The sequence below is a fragment of the Sphaeramia orbicularis genome, chromosome 13 (genome assembly GCF_902148855.1).
Source record: "Sphaeramia orbicularis chromosome 13, fSphaOr1.1, whole genome shotgun sequence".
Lineage (NCBI taxonomy): Eukaryota > Metazoa > Chordata > Actinopteri > Kurtiformes > Apogonidae > Sphaeramia > Sphaeramia orbicularis.
Window position 1 is genome coordinate 52,990,966 of NC_043969.1, and position 18,357 is coordinate 53,009,322.

The 18,357-nt window shown below is 36.6% G+C and overlaps 1 protein-coding gene across 1 annotated transcript in view; it reads left to right on the top strand.

Annotated features, from left to right (window-relative positions):
- Positions 1-18,357, top strand: part of LOC115431221 (unconventional myosin-XVIIIa-like) — a 339,665-nt gene that overhangs the window by 131,191 nt on the left and 190,117 nt on the right. The window contains exons 16-19 of the mRNA XM_030151449.1: positions 10,809-10,950; positions 11,024-11,183; positions 13,430-13,616; positions 17,257-17,464. Of these exons, the coding sequence (XP_030007309.1) occupies positions 10,809-10,950; positions 11,024-11,183; positions 13,430-13,616; positions 17,257-17,464 (697 nt within the window). The remainder of the gene's footprint in view (positions 1-10,808; positions 10,951-11,023; positions 11,184-13,429; positions 13,617-17,256; positions 17,465-18,357) is intronic.

Sequence of the window (18,357 nt, forward strand, 5' to 3'; positions counted from 1 at the left end):
AAATGGAAATTTTATTGTTCTTCACAGTTACAGTTTTTTCCTGTTCTTTTCCATTTGACATGTAAAATCACAGTCTGTTTTTGTCATTTCATTGATATTTTCTTGTATCTTAAAAATACAGGAAAATTCTGTAAAATAAAAATTGAAAATTCTGTTAAATTACAGCTTTTTTTTACAGTGTGACCCGTTTTAGGTCCCAAACACAAACAGTGTGTCCAGGTGTTTCCACCTGGAGGATTGTGTTGGTGTCTGTGCATTCGTTTATTAGTCTGGTTTAGACCAGCTCTAAATGGAAAGGGTCATGTGATAACTTCGGTTATGATGTGGGGCTGTATAAATAAAATTTGATCGATTGATTGGTTCAGGGCGGTCAAACTCATGTTAGTTCAGTTCCACATTCAGCTGAATTTAATCTGCAGTGGGCTGAACCAGTCAAATAAAAACAGAATAATATAGAAATAATGACAACTCCAAACTTTTCTCTATGTTTTAGAGTAAAAAAAGTAAATTTACGTTATGAAAAGGTTTACATCTACAAACTATGCTTTCAAACAATGTGAATAAGATGAACAAACTGAAAAATAAGTGTAATTTTAATACAATTCTGCCTCAGTTTATCATTTACACATGTACATTATAACTTACAAATACACAAAACCTTTAATAACAGACAGAATATTGTTAAAATTACACTTATTTCTCTTAAGACATTTCAGGTTGTTCCAATTATTTCAGGTTACTCTTATTTTTTGTGAAATGATGCTTTGTTTTAGTGTAAATAGATAAAATATTTACATTTACAAGGAGAAAAATTTGTTGTCATTATTTCTGTTATTCTGATGGTATTTGACTGAATCTGCAGACTGCAGACTGAACTGGTCTGAATGTGGAACCTGAACTAAAAGGACTGTTCATATTTTAGTGGAATTTTTGCATTTGGGACTGAACCCTGTGGTGGGCTGGATTTGGCCCCGGGCCGCATGTTTGACACCTGTGGATTGACTGATTGAAGTTTGGGAAACACAGGCATATATGACGGCCTAATCCTGCCTGTAATTATACATAATGATAGATAAACTTAATTATCTGGGAAATGTCACACACACACACACACACACACACACACACACACACACTCATGCAAACTGACATTTCACTTTAAGTAAATGTCTGATTTTTAATATTGACACCTAAACGCATCCATGGAGCTCCCAGCTACACTGTAAAAAAAAAAAAAATCTGTAATTTAACAGAATTTTCACTGTTTATTTTACAGATTTTTCCTGTATTTTTAAGACACAGGAAAATATCAATGAAATTTCAAAAACAGACTGTGATTTTACATGTCAAATGTAAAATAACATGAAAAAAACTGTAACTGTGAATAACCATAAAAATTCCATTTTTTAAAAGAATTTTTTTCTTTTTTTCACAGAAAAATACAGTTAAAATACATTTGCAAATGTGATTTCACAAATATTTATTTTTTATTTATGAGATTAAACTGTTAATTTAAAGTTTAATACTGTAAAAAATAAAATAAAATAAAACCAGATAAAATTACTGACAGTTAACGGTAACAGAAGTATTAGTTCTGTCAGTTGAACCAGACTTGTTTATTAATTGACAAATATCTTGTGTAATTACAGGAGGTTTCACAACAAAACTGTTGAATAAATGTATTTTTGTGAATGTATAACATGTATAAGCACTGATAAACTGTCCAAATACAGTTTTTATCAGTGGATTGGACAACTGAGTCTCACTGAAAATTATTTATATATATATTTATAGGGAATTGGATTGTTTTAATACATGTAAATATTCTTTATTAAACATTAAAAAGACAAAAAAATATGCAAAATCTCATGTAAAGTTAGGGCAAAAAACTGTATTTGAATTATGGAAAATTACCATATTTTTATGAGATGGTTATTTTCCATTATTTAACAGTATTTTTTCAGCACCCCAGCTGCTGGAATATTACAGGTTTTTTGGTTTTTTTTTTTTTTTTTTTACAGTGTAGACAGCCTGGTTGATGTGGTAAAAGCAGATGGTCCACACATCCCCTCAGTCTGTGTATGTCTGTACATGTCACCTCTCCACACCATGAACACATTTCCATCCAAAGCGTCGCTGTTTGAGCCTGGGCTGTTTGTGTGTGATGGGATTGCATCACTGCTGCTTTCATCTAAATGTCAATGGGAGCTTGTGTCTGAACAGTCCAGACAAAGTGCACCACAGTCCAACTGAAGGAGACCCAATACATAAGCCCTTAACGTGTTTAACATGTTTATTTCTTAAAAAAAAAAACAGAAAGAAAAAACCACAGACTCAGACTCTTGTTTTATTCACATGCACTGTGAAAAAAAAAAAAAAAAGATATTATTACAGCAGCAGGGGTGCCAAAAAATACTGAAAATAACGGAAAATGACCATCACATAAAAATACGGTAATTTTCCATAGCTAAAATACAGTTTTTTGCCCTAACTTTACATGAGATTTTGCTTTTTTTTAATTATTATTATTATTATTATTTTTTTTACTTTTTTGACTTTTTAATGTTTAATAAAGAATATTTTCATGTATTAAAACAATCCAATTCCCTATAAATATATATCTAAATAATTTTCAGTGAGACTCAGTTGTCCAATCCACTGATAAAAACTGTATTTGGACAGTTTATCAGTGCTTATACATGTTATACATTCACAAAAATACATTTATTCAACACTTTTGTTGTGAAACCTCCTGTAATTACACAAGATATTTGTCAATGAACAAACAAGTCTGGTTCAACTGACAGAACTAATACTTCTGTTACCGTTAACTGTCAGTAGTTTTATCTTGTTTTGTTACTTTTTTACAGTATTACATTTTAAATTAATAGTTTAATCTCATAAATAAAAAATAAATATTTGTGAAATTGTGATACATTTGCAAATGTATTTTAACTGTGTTTTTCTGTGAAAAAAGAAAAAAAATTATTTTAAAAAAATGGAAATTTTCTGGTTCTTCACAGTTCCAGTTTTTTCCTGTTCTTTTCCATTTGACATGTAAAATCACAGTCTGTTTGTTTCATTTCATTGATATTTTCCTGTATCTGAAAAATAGAGGAAAAATCTATAAAATAAACAGTGAAAATTCAGTTAAATTACAGATATTTTTTTTACAGTGTGTGTCTTTTGAACAGAAACTAAACCAGGCCTTTTTTCTGTATATTCTAACTGAAGTGACTGGCTGTGATTGTGGGTTTGGTCTGTTTTTCTGTTTCCTGTTGGAGTTCATGCTCCGTCAGCAGTGTTCCAAGTGTGTGCAGGATTCCCACATGGTCTTAAAAGGTCTTCAATTTACAAAACTCCATTTAATACCGTGAAAAAGTCTTTAAAAAGTATTACATTTGTTATGGTAGGTCTTAAAGGAGTGATATTTTGCTATTTTTGATGCTTTGTGCGGCACACGGTGGTTTTTCCAGTGAAATGTGCTCATTAAATTAAAGTTTTACCTTTGTTTTTTTTTTTTTCGTAAATACTGCCGCTTCAGCTTCCACAGACACATGAAAACATTTTTTGTGCATTTGCTGTTGATTTCTTGTGAGCAGCACCATATAATGTCCATTTCACACCATTGTTAAACTAAACCTTTGTTCTATTAACACTCCCACACTTTGAAAAGTTAAAAACAAGGGACTGAGTGCAAAACAGAGTGTTCTGATCCGAAGTAAAACAGAGTGTTCTGATCCGAAGTAAAACAGAGTGTTCTGATCCAAAGTAAAACAGAGTGTTCTGATCCAAAGTAAAACAGAGTGTTCTGATCCGAAGTAAAACAGAGTGTTCTGATCCAAAGTAAAACAGTGTTCTGATCCGAAGTAAAACAGAGTGTTCTGATCCGAAGTAAAACAGAGTGTTCTGATCCGAAGTAAAACAGAGTGTTCTGATCCAAAGTAAAACAGAGTGTTCTGATCCGAAGTAAGTCTCATTTCTGTTTTTCACTGAATGGGTTTGATTGTTCCACATTAGATTCATCAAACCTCCAGTTTCCTCCATCAAACATAATGAAAGCGCTTTAAAGCAGTGATATTTAGCTTTTTTTTTTTTTTTTTAAATAAAAAATACTGTCCAGGCGGACCAGTTTAGACTCAGGGGTTAAAGGGTTAAACACAGTTATCGCCATAATTCCATGAATTATCTGTAGGTAACAGACACAAAGAACACTGATACTAAATATTACACATCAGCCAGAATTCAGCTCATTAAACTATTAGAGAAGATTCATTAGCAAAATTCTAACCTTAAAGCAGTGATACGTGTCTTTTTTCAGTGGAATTCTTCCTTTTCCACATTTCCCTGTGCTCTCCATAAACTGTCGATGTTCTGCTTGGCTCTGAGTTCTTCCTTCATTCAACTCCACAGTTCATCTGTAGATCTAATGGGGACGTCCCTACTCAGGTTGTCCTTCTGTCTGTGCTCCTCACAATGGAAGGAGGGCAGTGAAGCTCTGAAACCAAACCTGATGACTAGGGCTGGGTCAGAAAATCAATTTGATCCATTTTGGATCGATTTCTTTTTAATTTTGTGTAATCCATTAATGGTGGAAGAGATGGATTTTTCAGAGCAGGACCGCAAGTAAATGACTCAGGAACCACCGACGCAGAAGTGTGGCCGGCTCCGTCTCGCCAGCCCCTTGTGTAGTCTTGGTGGTGCTTGCAACGGTTCTGTCACAGGAGGAACATGGAGGAAGGGTGGGGAAAAGCCCTCAGTGGGAGGAAGGGTGGGGAAAAGCCCTCAGTGGGAGGAAGGGTGGGGAAAAGCCCTCAGTGGGAGGAAGGGTGGGGAAAAGCCCTCAGTGGGAGGAAGGGTGGGGAAAAGCCCTCAGTGGGAGGAAGGGTGGGGAAAAGCCCTCAGTGGGAAGAAGGGTGGGGAAAAGCCCCCAGTGGGAGGGAGGGTGTGGGAGGAAGGGTGGGGAAAAGCCCTCAGTGGGAGGAAGGGTGGGGAAAAGCCCTCAGTGGGAGGAAGGGTGGGGAAAAGCCCTCAGTGGGAGGTCCTCCCGGCCTCAAACTCATACGAGCAGTGCAGAGGAACTGTCTGGTGCTGGCGGGTTGTGAAAGCCAGTTGTTTTAGAAATATTAACTTGGATGACCTGTGGCTGAGGGCGGAGTTAAAGAAATAGTGAAGTGGAAATCAGGAAGCTCCGCCCACCCTCCCCCTCCAGTGAGTTTCTTGTACCAAGGGCCCAACATGAGTCTGTTTCAGGGGCCAAACTGGTGTCAGTGCCCCAGGGTGACAGGAATGAGCCTTAAGACTGGAAGCACCAGGAATAAAACAGAAGAAAGATGAAGAAGAAGTCTGATCTGGTCCACTGGAGAAACATGGACATGTTTGTGTTCATTATTTCAGAGCAGATTCATCTGTTTTCTGCTGAAATGTCAGATTTATGTCCTTTTTAATATAAACATAGATTCTGTGTTGCGTGGCTGCAGTAGTCAGATAATCAGGTTATGACTCAAATTGTACTTTGGTATCACTAAATGAATCTGAATCAATCAATACTGAATTGAATCGCAGTTAATTGATTCAGAACCTTATGAATCGAATCGATAAGGGAATTGACCATGATGCCCAGCCCTACTGATGACCATGAATGAACTGTGTGTTGTTTATTTTACCCAGAATCCTCTGTGACCACACCTCCTCTCCAGAAATAATCATCTAATCTCATATCGTTGCATCACTTTGACCTTCTGTGCATCTTATCATCATCCAACCTGAACAGTTCCATAGTCATGAGTCGGTATTTAGTTCATGAAAATGAACACTTAGAACACAACAAAGGCCGATGCAGTGTTGTACGTGTTTTAGTTTGGACGTGCAGGAGCGCACACATGTAGACGGGGCTGAAAACATACATATTCAACCGAGCTAAAAGCCACTTTGTGTTTGAGTGGGCAGCACAAGTGATTCACTGACTTGTGATTTCTGGTCACATAACAACAACAAACCTTTTTTATTTTTTTTCAAATGTATCTGTGAAAAACATCCAGAATTCACCTCTGCAGCTAATTAGGTTTGGGCTGCACAAAAACCTGATCTGTGCTTTGATTATGAAAAGCCTTGAGAGAGCGCTGGTGTTTTCCACCTCCGTATTCAGAGACTGCACACTTCTGCAGCGTCCTTTCATCCACTAATGAGATTAAAGAAAGACAGAAAGAAGCCTTCAAACACTGACTGACAGCACACCACTGTGGATTAGATTATAGTGAAGAAACAGTACAGAACAGCCAAAGCAGCAGTGAAAGGAGACCACCCCGCCTTCAAACCACACATTCCACTGGTAATTATCTGCACGGCAGTTTATGACCCAGGCTGTTTACCAAAGGAAGGGAAATGAGCTTTTATTCACCGTAAATACAAATCAAATGGGTTCCACTTCTGCATAATACACCGACTTCAACCCCTTTAAGCACAGATCTGAGCCTTATCTAATACGAAGAGGGATGGAACCATTACTGGTAGAACGATAAACCGCGGTAAGATGGCAGACGGTTAGGATTACCCTTTAATATCTAATTATCGTGATAACCATGCACTGTAAAAAAAATAAATATTAATAATAATAAAATGGGATTATTCCAGCAGCAGGTGTGCCAAAATAATACTGCAAATGACAGAAAATAATCATCTCATCAAAATACTGCAGTTTTCTGTAATTAAAATACTTTTTTGCCCTAACTTTACATGAGATTTTGCATATTTTTTGGACTTTTTAACGTTTAATAAAGAATATTTACATGTATTAAAACAATCAAATTACCTATAAATATATAAATAATTAATTTTCAATGAGACTCAGTTGTACAATCCACTGATAAAAACTGTATTTGGACAGTTTATCAGTATATTTTTGTATTAACTGTATTTTTCTGTGAAAAAAGAAAAAAAAATCTTTTAAAAAATGGAAATTTTATGGTTATTCACAGTTATTTTTTTCATGTTATTTTGCATTTGACTTGTAAAATCACAGTCTATTTTTTTCATTTAATTGGTATTTTCCTGTATGGAACATGTAAATACGTGTAAATATTCTTTATTAAACATTAAAAAGTCAAAAAAATATGCAAAATCTCATGTAAAGTTAGGGCAAAAAACTGTATTTGAATTATGGAAAATTACCGTAATTTTATGAGGTTGTTATTTTCCGTTAACAGTATTTTTTTAGCGCCCCAGCTGCCGGAATATTACCCTTTTTTTTAGTTTTTTTTTTTTTTTTTTACAGTGCAGTAACATGTTCAAAAATAGTTTTATAAAATAACTAAATACATACTGTATGCTATATGTATATTGTAAAAGCTATAACCTTCTATTATTGTAAACCAAGGCTCTGTATCTGCGTCAGGACTGTTACTAAACAGTATGTCCTGTTTTTTAGGTGTGAGCTAGTGCACATATTCAACACACAAAAATGTGGTTTGGCTTAAATAAATAAATAAAATGTCAACATGAGGCGTAGAGGACCTGGTTTAATCTGACTGTCGAATGATTGGACTGAAACAGGGTGAATTTGGGAAGAAGCAGAATCGATGAGCAGAGTCCGAATGAAAAGGATGTGCAACCGTAGACGAGGCATAAAAAGGAATAAATGAAAAGGAATGAGCACGTTTGTTCGTACAGCAGATCAGAACTGTTAAACTCAGACACAAATGGAGCCGTTGAACCCAAGTGTTTGTGTTCTAACAGGCTCTGGGATCCAAAACTATAAGGACTAATGTCAGAATACAGTTGGATATTATGGGATAGATATCCTATTGATTATTAATATTGATGTTTGTGTGTGTGATCCTCCTGAACAGAACATCTGACAGCTGCAGACATGATGTGTCCACAGATTTATGTCCATAGAGTTTAGAAACATCAGTATTAGACTGGAGTTTAATGGTAGATTTTTCTGCCTCAGAAGTAAAGAAAGTAGATGGTTAGCAAAAAAATTCTGAAAAATTAAGAAAATAATCAACAAAATGAACAGAAATGACCAGAATAATCAACAAAATGAACAAAAATGGACAAAATAATCAACAAAATGAGTTAAAAAGACCAAAATAATTCAAAAAATAAGTTTAAAAATGACCAGAATAATCAACAAAATGAACAAAAATGGACAAAATAATCAACAAAATAGTAAAAAATACCAAAATAATCAACAAACTGAACAAAAGAAAGGACAGAATAATCAACAAAATGAGTAAAAAAGGACAAAATAATCAACAAAATGAACAAAAATGGACAAAATAATCAACAAAATGAGTAAAAAAAAGACCAATATAATCAACAAAATGGACAAAATAATCAATAAAATGTGTAAAAAAGGACAAAATAATCAATGAAATGAACAAAAATGGACAAAATAATCAACAAAATGAGTAAAAAAAGACCAAAATAATCAACAAAATGGACAAAATAATCAATAAAATGTGTAAAAAAAAGACCAAAATAATCAATGAAATGAACAAAAATGGACAAAAATAATCAACAAAATGAGTAAAAAATGGACAACATAACCAACAAAATGACCAAATCACTGTAAATGTAGTTGTTACTCCACTATCTGAACATCAGTGTGTGTTTGCGATGAATCCAGGTGTTTGTGTTCTAACAGGGTTCTGGGATCCAGAACTATCAGGACTAATGTCAGAACATAGTGACACAATACTCAGTGGATGTGTCCAGGGATACACATACACACAAATATATGTATATGTTACTGTTGTGCAAATTAGTCAGAGTTTTTAAACAGTGTAAAATAGAAGTTTGTGAGTGTGAACTGGGGTCGGGGGGGGGGGGGGGGGGGGATACTGACACTGGATGGTTCATAAAGTGTGAATCCGACGTATGCAATAACTGTTAGTAATTACATCATTGAAATAACCAAATCTGATGCATTTACATCCGCTTCAGAAATGCGATAATCGTAAACCCTGGTTTAGACGCTCCAGTCCATTATTGGATTTCTTTCAGAGTTCGTACGTACATAGTGATGGTAGAATCAAACTTCCTGTTATTGTTTCAACTCATATTTAACTATGTAACTTCAGTTTTTTACGATTTTAATTGTTTTTCCACATGTGCAGACATAACAGAACTAAATAAATCAGATGAACCTGTTTACATGCAGGAAGACAGAGGTTGGTATCGTTAACAAAAACGAACAAAATGACGAAAACTGGAATTGAAAAAAAACATTTTCGTCAACTGAAATAAATAAAAACTATAATTAAAAGAAAAAAACCCCATAACTAACTGAAACTGTATTGTGTGTTTACAAAACTAACTAAAACGGATAAAAATTATGGATAAAATTCCCTTTGTTTTCGTCTTTGTCAATGTCGGATTGATATGAAATTGATTTATTTTGCTTGAGCAATTTTAGCTAGCGGCACCATACGACACTTCGGTCCGTCACTTCTCATCAGTTGTGGTTTAGAGTTGTCTGGGAGAAAGTTCTGCGTGGGATTTCTTTGAATACAACGGTGAGGAAGATAAAAGATACGAAAAAACTCAAACTAAACTAAAACTAAGCATTTAGAAAATAATAAAAACTAAAAAAAAAACTAGCAAACCTGCTCTAAAAACGAATTAAAACCAACTGAATTAGAGAAAAAAAAAGGCAAAACTAAATAAAACTGAACTAGAATGAAAAATCCAAAACTATCAGAACCTTGAGGAAGACATGGGAGTACTGGGATAAATCCAGGTGTTTAATCTGATTGATTGTAATCAGATTACTGCTGTTATCTGATCGAACAGGTCAGATTAGACTGTTTACATGATCAATAGTAATCGGATAATTTGTGTGGATGTAAAGGGGCTCAGTGGATGGATGGTCACAGCTGGTGTCGTGTCCAGGGTGACCCCACCCTTACCTGATGGTACCTGCGATAGGCTCCACCCCCCACAACCCTCTGTACTTACATTTACATAACACAATAAGAGACAGACATATGTTAAAAAAGTATAAAATATAAAAAGTGTGCAATTAAAAAATATGTGCAAATTAGAGAGAAACTGTTATGAAAGGGTTTTCAAAATATAAAAAGTTGCATGAAAATGTGCAAGTGTTGTGGTAGTGAAAACAACGTAAACGCATTTCTAAGTGTAGGCAGCGCAAATGTAACAGTAACATGAGGTTCTAGGTACAATAAGCCCCGCCCCTCACATGTATTGTATCTTATTTTGGTATCGATCCAGCTGATGTCATCATGTCTATGTGTGTGCTGATGTCATATCAGTTGCCTCTGTATTTGTGCCAAGTTTGAAGGAAATGGAAACAAAATTGATGTTTTTATAGACGTGAAATTTCGAAAAATGTGGGAAAAAAGATTTTAAAAATTCATAAAAAATTTTAACTTTGACCTACTTTTCCCAAATGTAATCACATCTATTCTGGGTCACTGGTAATCTATAAACCCAGTTTGGTCTGAATTCAACCAATAGTTTTATGGCTAAAGTGTAAACAAACAAACAAACCAAAAATAATACCCCTTGCCTACCCTTCGGGGGACAAGGTAATACAACAACGATAACGATAATAATGATAATAATAATAATAATAATAATAATAATAATAATGATGATGATGATGATAGTAATAATAATAATAATAATAATGATGATAGTAATAATAATAATAATAATAATAATAATAATAATAATAATAATAATGATGATGATAGTAATAATAATAATAATAATATTATGCTCCCCGTTAGGTTGTTTTTTAATGATCCCATTTTCTTCGGCTTCCTGTTTGTGCTCAGGTTCGGACTCTGTCCAGGACAGATGAGGCTCGTGGTCTTCTGTGGCTGATGGAGGAGGAGGCGGTCCAACCCGGCGGTTCTGAACAGACCATGTTAGAGCGACTCTTCAGCTACTACGGCTCTGCACACGGAGAAAACAAAGGTGGGTCCTACGTCCGCCACGGGGACGCGACGCCACCGCCCGAGTCCACGCTAATGATGTGTCCACGTTTCAGGTGTCAATCTGCTGCTGCGTGGAGACAAGCCCCTCCTCTTCCTGCTGGGTCACAGCCACGGGACGGACTGGGTGGAGTACGACGCCCAGGGCTGGCTGAGCCACGCCAAACACAACCCAGCCGCTCAGAACGCCGCCACGCTGCTGCAGGACTCACACAAGTACGAGCACAAACACTAACACGAGCACAAACACTAACACGAGCACAAACACTAACACGAGCACTAGCACTAACACGAGCACAAACACTAACACGAGCACAAACACTAACACGAGCACAAACACTAACACGAGCACAAACACTAACACGAGCACAAACACTAACACGAGCACTAGCACTAACACGAGCACAAACACTAACACGAGCACAAACACTAACACGAGCACTAGCACTAACACGAGCACAAACACTAACACGAGCACAAACACTAACACGAGCACTAACACTAACACGAGCACTAACACGAGCACAAACACGAGCACAAACACTAACACGAGCACTAACACTAACACGAGCACAAACACTAACACGAGCACAACACTAACATGAGCACAAACACTAACACGAGCACTAACACTAACACGAGCACTAACACGAGCACAAACACGAGCACAAACACTAACACGAGCACTAACACTAACACGAGCACAAACACTAACACGTGCACAAACACGAGCACAAACACTAACACGAGCACTAACACTAACACGAGCACTAACACGAGCACAAACACTAACACAAGCACTAACACTAACACGAGCACTAACACTAACACGAGCACAAACACTAACACGAGCACTAACACTAACACGAGCACAAACACTAACACGAGCACTAACACGAGCACAAACACGAGCACAAACACTAACACGAGCACTAACACTAACACGAGCACAAACACGAGCACAAACACTAACACGAGCACAAACACTAACACGAGCACTAACACGAGCACAAACACGAGCACAAACACTAACACGAGCACAAACACTAACACGAGCACTAACACGAGCACAAACACGAGCACAAACACTAACACGAGTACTAACACGAGCGCTAACACTAACACAAGCACTAACAAACGTTTATTAGAATAGACAGACGCTCAGGGGGTGGGACCTTCTGCTCCAGCCAATCACAGTCAAGCAAAAAGACGACCATCAACCAGGCCTGTCTGTCAAAAAGAGTCACAGGGACATGAGACGATAGTCCAGCTGATGGACGGCATCCTGCCTTTCATGACCACTCTTTTCTTTCTTTCTTTCTTTCTTTCTTTCTTTCTTTCTTTCTTTCTTTCTTTCTTTCTTTCTTTCTTTCTTTCACTTCCATTTTTATTTCTTTGCTTTGTTCATCCTTCCTTCCTTCCTTCCTTCCATCCTTCCATCCATCCATCCATCCATCCATCCTTCTGTCTGTCCATCCTTCATCCTTCATCCTTCCTTCCTTCCTTCCTTCCTTCCTTCCTTCCTTCCTTCTCATTCCCTTCCTTCATTCTTCCTTCCTTCTTCAATCACCTTCCTTTCTTCTCTCATTCTTACATTCATTCCCTCATGACCTTCCTTCTTCTTCCTCATCCATCCATTCCATCTTCGCTCTGTCCATCCTTTCATACATACCTTTCCTGACATCATCCTTCCTTTCTTCTCTCCTTCCTTCCTTCCCTCCTTCCTTCCTTCCATCCATCCACCCGTCTGTCCGTCTGTCCACCCATCTGTCCTTCCTTCCTTCCATCCATCCATCCATCCTTCTGTCTGTCCATCCTTCATCCATCCTTCCTTTCTTCCTTCCTTCCTTCCATCCTTCCTTTCTTCTTTCCTTCCTTCCTTCCTTCCTTCCATCCATCCATCCTTCCGTCCGTTCTTCCTTCCATCCATCCATCCTTTCTTCTCTCCTTCCATCCATCCTTTCTTCTCTCCTTCCTTCTCTCCTTCCATCCATCCTTCCGTCTGTCTTTCCTTCCTTCCTTCCTTCCTTCCTTCCTTCCTTCCTTCAGGCTGGAACATGGGTCACTGGATGGGAAGAAAACTAAAGTACAGATGTTGGTTAAGTTTCCCTCCTAAACATCTGAATGAGGGAAAACGTTGGTGTTTCTGATGTTGCATTTCTAACAGATAAGTGTGTTTGTGTCGGATCTGAAACCTCCAGTCCTGTTGGGTAATGACAGCCTAACTGATGCATGGTATTTAGTCTAAAGTTTGGCTTCATTTACACTGACATTAACAGAAGGTCCTACATGTAGAAGTCTGTGTTCCAGTATCAGCTGTGGGAATCCAGTTCAAACAGCCTTTCATGTGTCGGACACTCAGACCTTCAGCAGGAACTCCATATGATCCTCCAAACGTGGACTAATGCGGTCAAACTAACCCGTCTGAGTCATGTGTGATCCGTCTGTCCGTCCCCCCGCAGGAAGAACATCAGCGGGCTGTTCATGGGCCGGGCCAGCGGCGCCACGGTGCTGTCGGGTTCCATCGCCGGTCTGGAAGGCAGCTCCCAGCTGGCCCTGCGCCGGGCCACCAGCATGAGGAAGACCTTCACCACAGGGGTGGCCGCCGTCAAGAAGAAGAGCCTGTGCATCCAGGTCAAACTGCAGGTGGTAAGTGGACCAGGACTCACATGGGTCAGAACCACAAAGGACCAGAACCACACAGATCAGAACTACAAAGGATTAGAACAACACGGGTCAGAACTGGACCTCAGACCCTCTGCAGTGGTCCGTCATCACTCTGACTCTGTACTGGTTTATTACCACCACCACTGAGAACTGGGGAGAAACTACAGGAAATATATGCATTATATTCAAAACCTGTGATAATTATATAGACAGACAGACAGACAGACAGACAGACAGACAGATAGATAGATAGATTTCTCCCTCAAAGCACAAATTAAAATTTACAGCAGCACAAGACAATAGACACATCAAATACAATAAAAAAATACAGAGGAGACAAAAATTTTTTTTATAAATACACCAAAAGGAACTAAACATACACTAAAATGTTCTAACAAATACACTATAACACACTAAAGTACACAAAAATACACTAAAAAATATACTAAAAGGCATTACAAATAGAGTAAAATGCACTAAAAATACACAGAAATGAACTAAAAATATACTAAAATGCACTAACATATACACTACAATACACTAAAGTACACAAAAATGAACTAAAAATACATTAAAATGAACTAAAAATATACTAAAATGCAGTAACATATACACTACAATACACTAAAGTACACAAAAAGGCACTAAAAATATACTGAAATGCACTACAAATAGAGTAAAATGCACTTAAAACACTATGTGGACTCAGTATTATCCCTGTTGGAAATTCCATCTGTAAGTTTGACCCATCCTAATATACACAACTACTAGCATTAGCAATTAGCATATTAGCATAGACAGACAGACAGACAGACAGAGGATGGGAGCAGCAGATACCAGGAACAACATCAGAGATGTGAGTCCAACAGGGAACAGTCCTGGGAACAGATCAGATCCAGAACAGAACCCTCTGAGTCCCAGACCTGTAGAGGACACGGTCCAGGTGGAGCAGAACAGGTCGGACTGTCTGGACTTCCATTTAGACTGAATACAAGGTCACAGCGGCACTTCCAGACGGTTCGGAAAAAACTCATTGGATTATGAACTCAATGTCACTTTCATTCCGCTGCATTAACTTCAGTGTCACTTTGAAATGTGTTTTAGGAAAAATCGGTTTTAATTATGAAAGGAGTGTTTGGGCCACACTGAGGAAAAAACCTCAGATTTTATAAAGTTAATAATAAACTCCCATGTTTTAATCCTCATTATGCTTCCACTGTGATAAAACTGGAAAACAAAACCACCATGGAAGGATGGAAGGATGAAGGATGGAAGGGTTACATGTTTACGTTGGCTTCTGTCCGTGTTCCTTTCATACCTGTCGTCCATAAAACTGGAATAAAATCACCTCCTTTCACATCTGTCTGCTTTTCCAGTTTGGACATGAAATGGGTCTAAGATTCTGTTTCCTTTGGGCTGAAAAGTCTGTGTTTTTTGCAGTTGTTCTGTCATGTATGGATCTTATTGGTGAGTTTAATTAACAGCCAGGACACAGACTCATGTACGGTGGCCCAGAGGGGCAACAGCCCAAAAATTATCCACTGTAAGAAAAAAGACAACAGCCCCAAAAATTATCCACTGTAAGAAAAAGACAACAGCCCAAAAATTATCCACTGTAAAAAAAAGACAACAGCCCCAAAAATTATCCACTGTAAGAAAAAGACAACAGCCCCAAAAATTATCCACTGTAAGAAAAAAAGACAACAGCCCAAAAATTATCCACTGTAAGAAAAAAAGACAACAGCCCCAAAAATTATCCACTGTAAGAAAAAAAGACAACAGCCCAAAAATTATCCACTGTAAAAAAAAGACAACAGCCCCAAAAATTATCCACTGTAAGAAAAAAAGACAACAGCCCAAAAATTATCCACTGTAAGAAAAAAAGACAACAGCCTAAAAAGTTATCCACTGTAAGAAAAAAAGACAACAGCCCAAAAATTATCCACTGTAAGAAAAAAAGACAACAGCCCCAAAAATTATCCACTGTAAGAAAAAAAGACAACAGCCCCAAAAATTATCCACTGTAAGAAAAAAAGACAACAGCCCAAAAAATTATCCATTATAAGAAAAAAAAAGACAACAGCCCAAAAAATATCCACTATGTATTTTTTAAAATAACTTTATTCTTAGCGCTCCATCTTCCACTTCCAGTGGGTTACTTTGTTAGCATTAGCCACATTAGCTGAAGGCCTTAAAAATTTTCTGTCTATGCTTTTATTTTTTGTGGTGCCCTTAATTTTAAAGCAAGAGACCTTTGGGTAAACAGCGCCCCCTTAATGAAAAGGTGGATGATTTTTTTTTTTTTTTTTTTTTGTAGTGAATAATTTTTTGGGCTGTTTTATTTTTTTTCTTATATATATAATTTTTTGGGCTGTTTTAATTTTTTTCTTATATATATAATTTTTTGGGCTGTTTTCTTTTTTTCTTATATATATATATATATAATTTTTTGGGCTGTTTTCTATTTTTTTCTTATACATATATATATATATATATATATATTTATATAATTTTTTGGGCTGTTTTCTTTTTTTTCTTATATATATAATTTTTTGGGCTGTTTTCTTGTTTTTCTTATATATATAATTTTTTGGGCTGTTTTCTTTTTTTTCTTATATATATATATAATTTTTTGGGCTGTTTTCTTTTTTTTCTTATATATATATATAATTTTTTGGGCTGTTTTCTTTTTTTTCATATATATATATATATAATTTTTTGGGCTGTTTTCTTTTTTTTCTTATATGTATAATTTTTTGGGCTGTTTTCTTTTTTTTCTTATATATATAATTTTTTGGGCTGTTTTCTCGTTTTTCTTATATATATAATTTTTTGGGCCGTTTTCTTTTTTTCTTATATATATAATTTTTTGGGCTGTTTTCTCTTTTCTCTTATATATATAATTTTTTGGGCTGTTGTCTTTTTTCTTATATATATATATATATTTTTGGGCTGTTTTCTTTTTTCTTATATATATAATTTTTTGGGCTGTTTTCTTTTTTTCTTATATATATAATTTTTTGGGCTGTTTTCTCTTTTCTCTTATATATATAATTTTTTGGGCTGTTGTCTTTTTTCTTATATATATATATATTTTTGGGCTGTTTTCTTTTTTCTTATATATATAATTTTTTGGGCCGTTTTCTTTTTTTCTTATATATATATATATTTTTGGGCTGTTTTCTTTTTTCTTATATATATAATTTTTTGGGCCGTTTTCTTTTTTTCTTATATATATATATATATATATATATATATTTTTTTTTTTTTTTGGGCTGTTTTCTTTTTTCTTATATATATAATTTTTTGGCCGTTTTCTTTTTTTCTTATATATATATATATATTTTTGGGCTGTTTTCTTTTTTCTTATATATATAATTTTTTGGGCTGTTGCACCTCTAGGCCACTGTAAAAATGAGTTGAACACTCCTGGTTTCTGATACCCAGTTGGTTTAGAACTGAAACCCCTCAGATTCCTGCTGTTTCTGGACTCAGGGTTGGATCCAGAGTTCAGTCCAGATCAGGCTGAACTGAATCTAAACCTGAGCTCAGAGTCAGAATTAGTCCGTAGACTGAACCTGACTGTTTTATTCCAGACGTAAACGAAGTGTGTCTGTCCTAGGACGCTCTGATCGACATGGTGCGGCGCTCCAGGGTTCACTTCGTCCACTGTCTGCTGCCCAAAGCCGAGGCGGTGGGAGGGGCCGCCGAACCACGGGTGACCCACGGAGAGAGCCCCGACTCTGGGCTCATGACCCTGGACGTAGGCCTGCTGAGAGCCCAGCTCCGAGGAGCCAAGATACTGGACGCACTGAGGATCTACAGACAAGGTAAGGGAAGAGTTAGAGGTAAGGGTTAGACGAGTTAGAGGAGTTAAGGGTTAGAAGAGTTAGAGGAGTTAAGGGTTAGATGAGGTAAGGGTTAGAAGAGTTAAGGGTTAGATGAGGTAAGGGTTAGAAGAGTTAAAGGTTAGATGAGTTAGCTGAGTTAAGGGTTAGCTGAGTTAAGTGTTAGCTGAGTTAAGTGTTAGCTGAGTTAAGTGTTAGCTGAATTAAATGTTAGCTGAGTTAAGGGTTAGCTGAGTTAAGGGTTAGCTGAGTTATTCCTTGCTGCTCTATCCTCTTCAGCTCATCCAGTCCTGGATGTGGAACCTGTTCTATGGCTTTGACCAGGGCCGTCAAACATGCGTCCCGGGGCCCAAATGTGTCCCCCCAAAGGTTCCAGTCTGAGCCCTGGGATGAATTTCCACAGTGTATAAATTCCACAGTCCAGGCTGTGGAACTCATGTTAGTGTGGGTTCCACATCCAGACCAATCTGATCTACAGTCCAATAAGAACAGCAGAAGAACCCACACAAATTAACGACTCCGTATTTTCTTCTCGATTTGATTTGACAAAAATAACGTTCCATTATGTGTGTAAATAATGACAACTTCAAATGTTTGTCTTTGTGTTAGTGCAAAAAGTAACATTAAATTATGAAAATATTTACATTAAGGAAAAAAAAAAAAATCTTGAATTAAGCCCAAAAAAAAAAAAACTTGAGTTAAGTAAAAAAAATCTGAATTCAAGATTTTTTTGGTCTTAATTTAGTTAAAAACAAATGTTGAATTAACAATTTCTAATTTTTGTCTTTGTTTTAGTGCAAAAAAATATTAAATTTTGAAACTCTTTCCATTTCCAAACTCTCCTGTACCAATAAACTGTGACTAACCTGAACAAA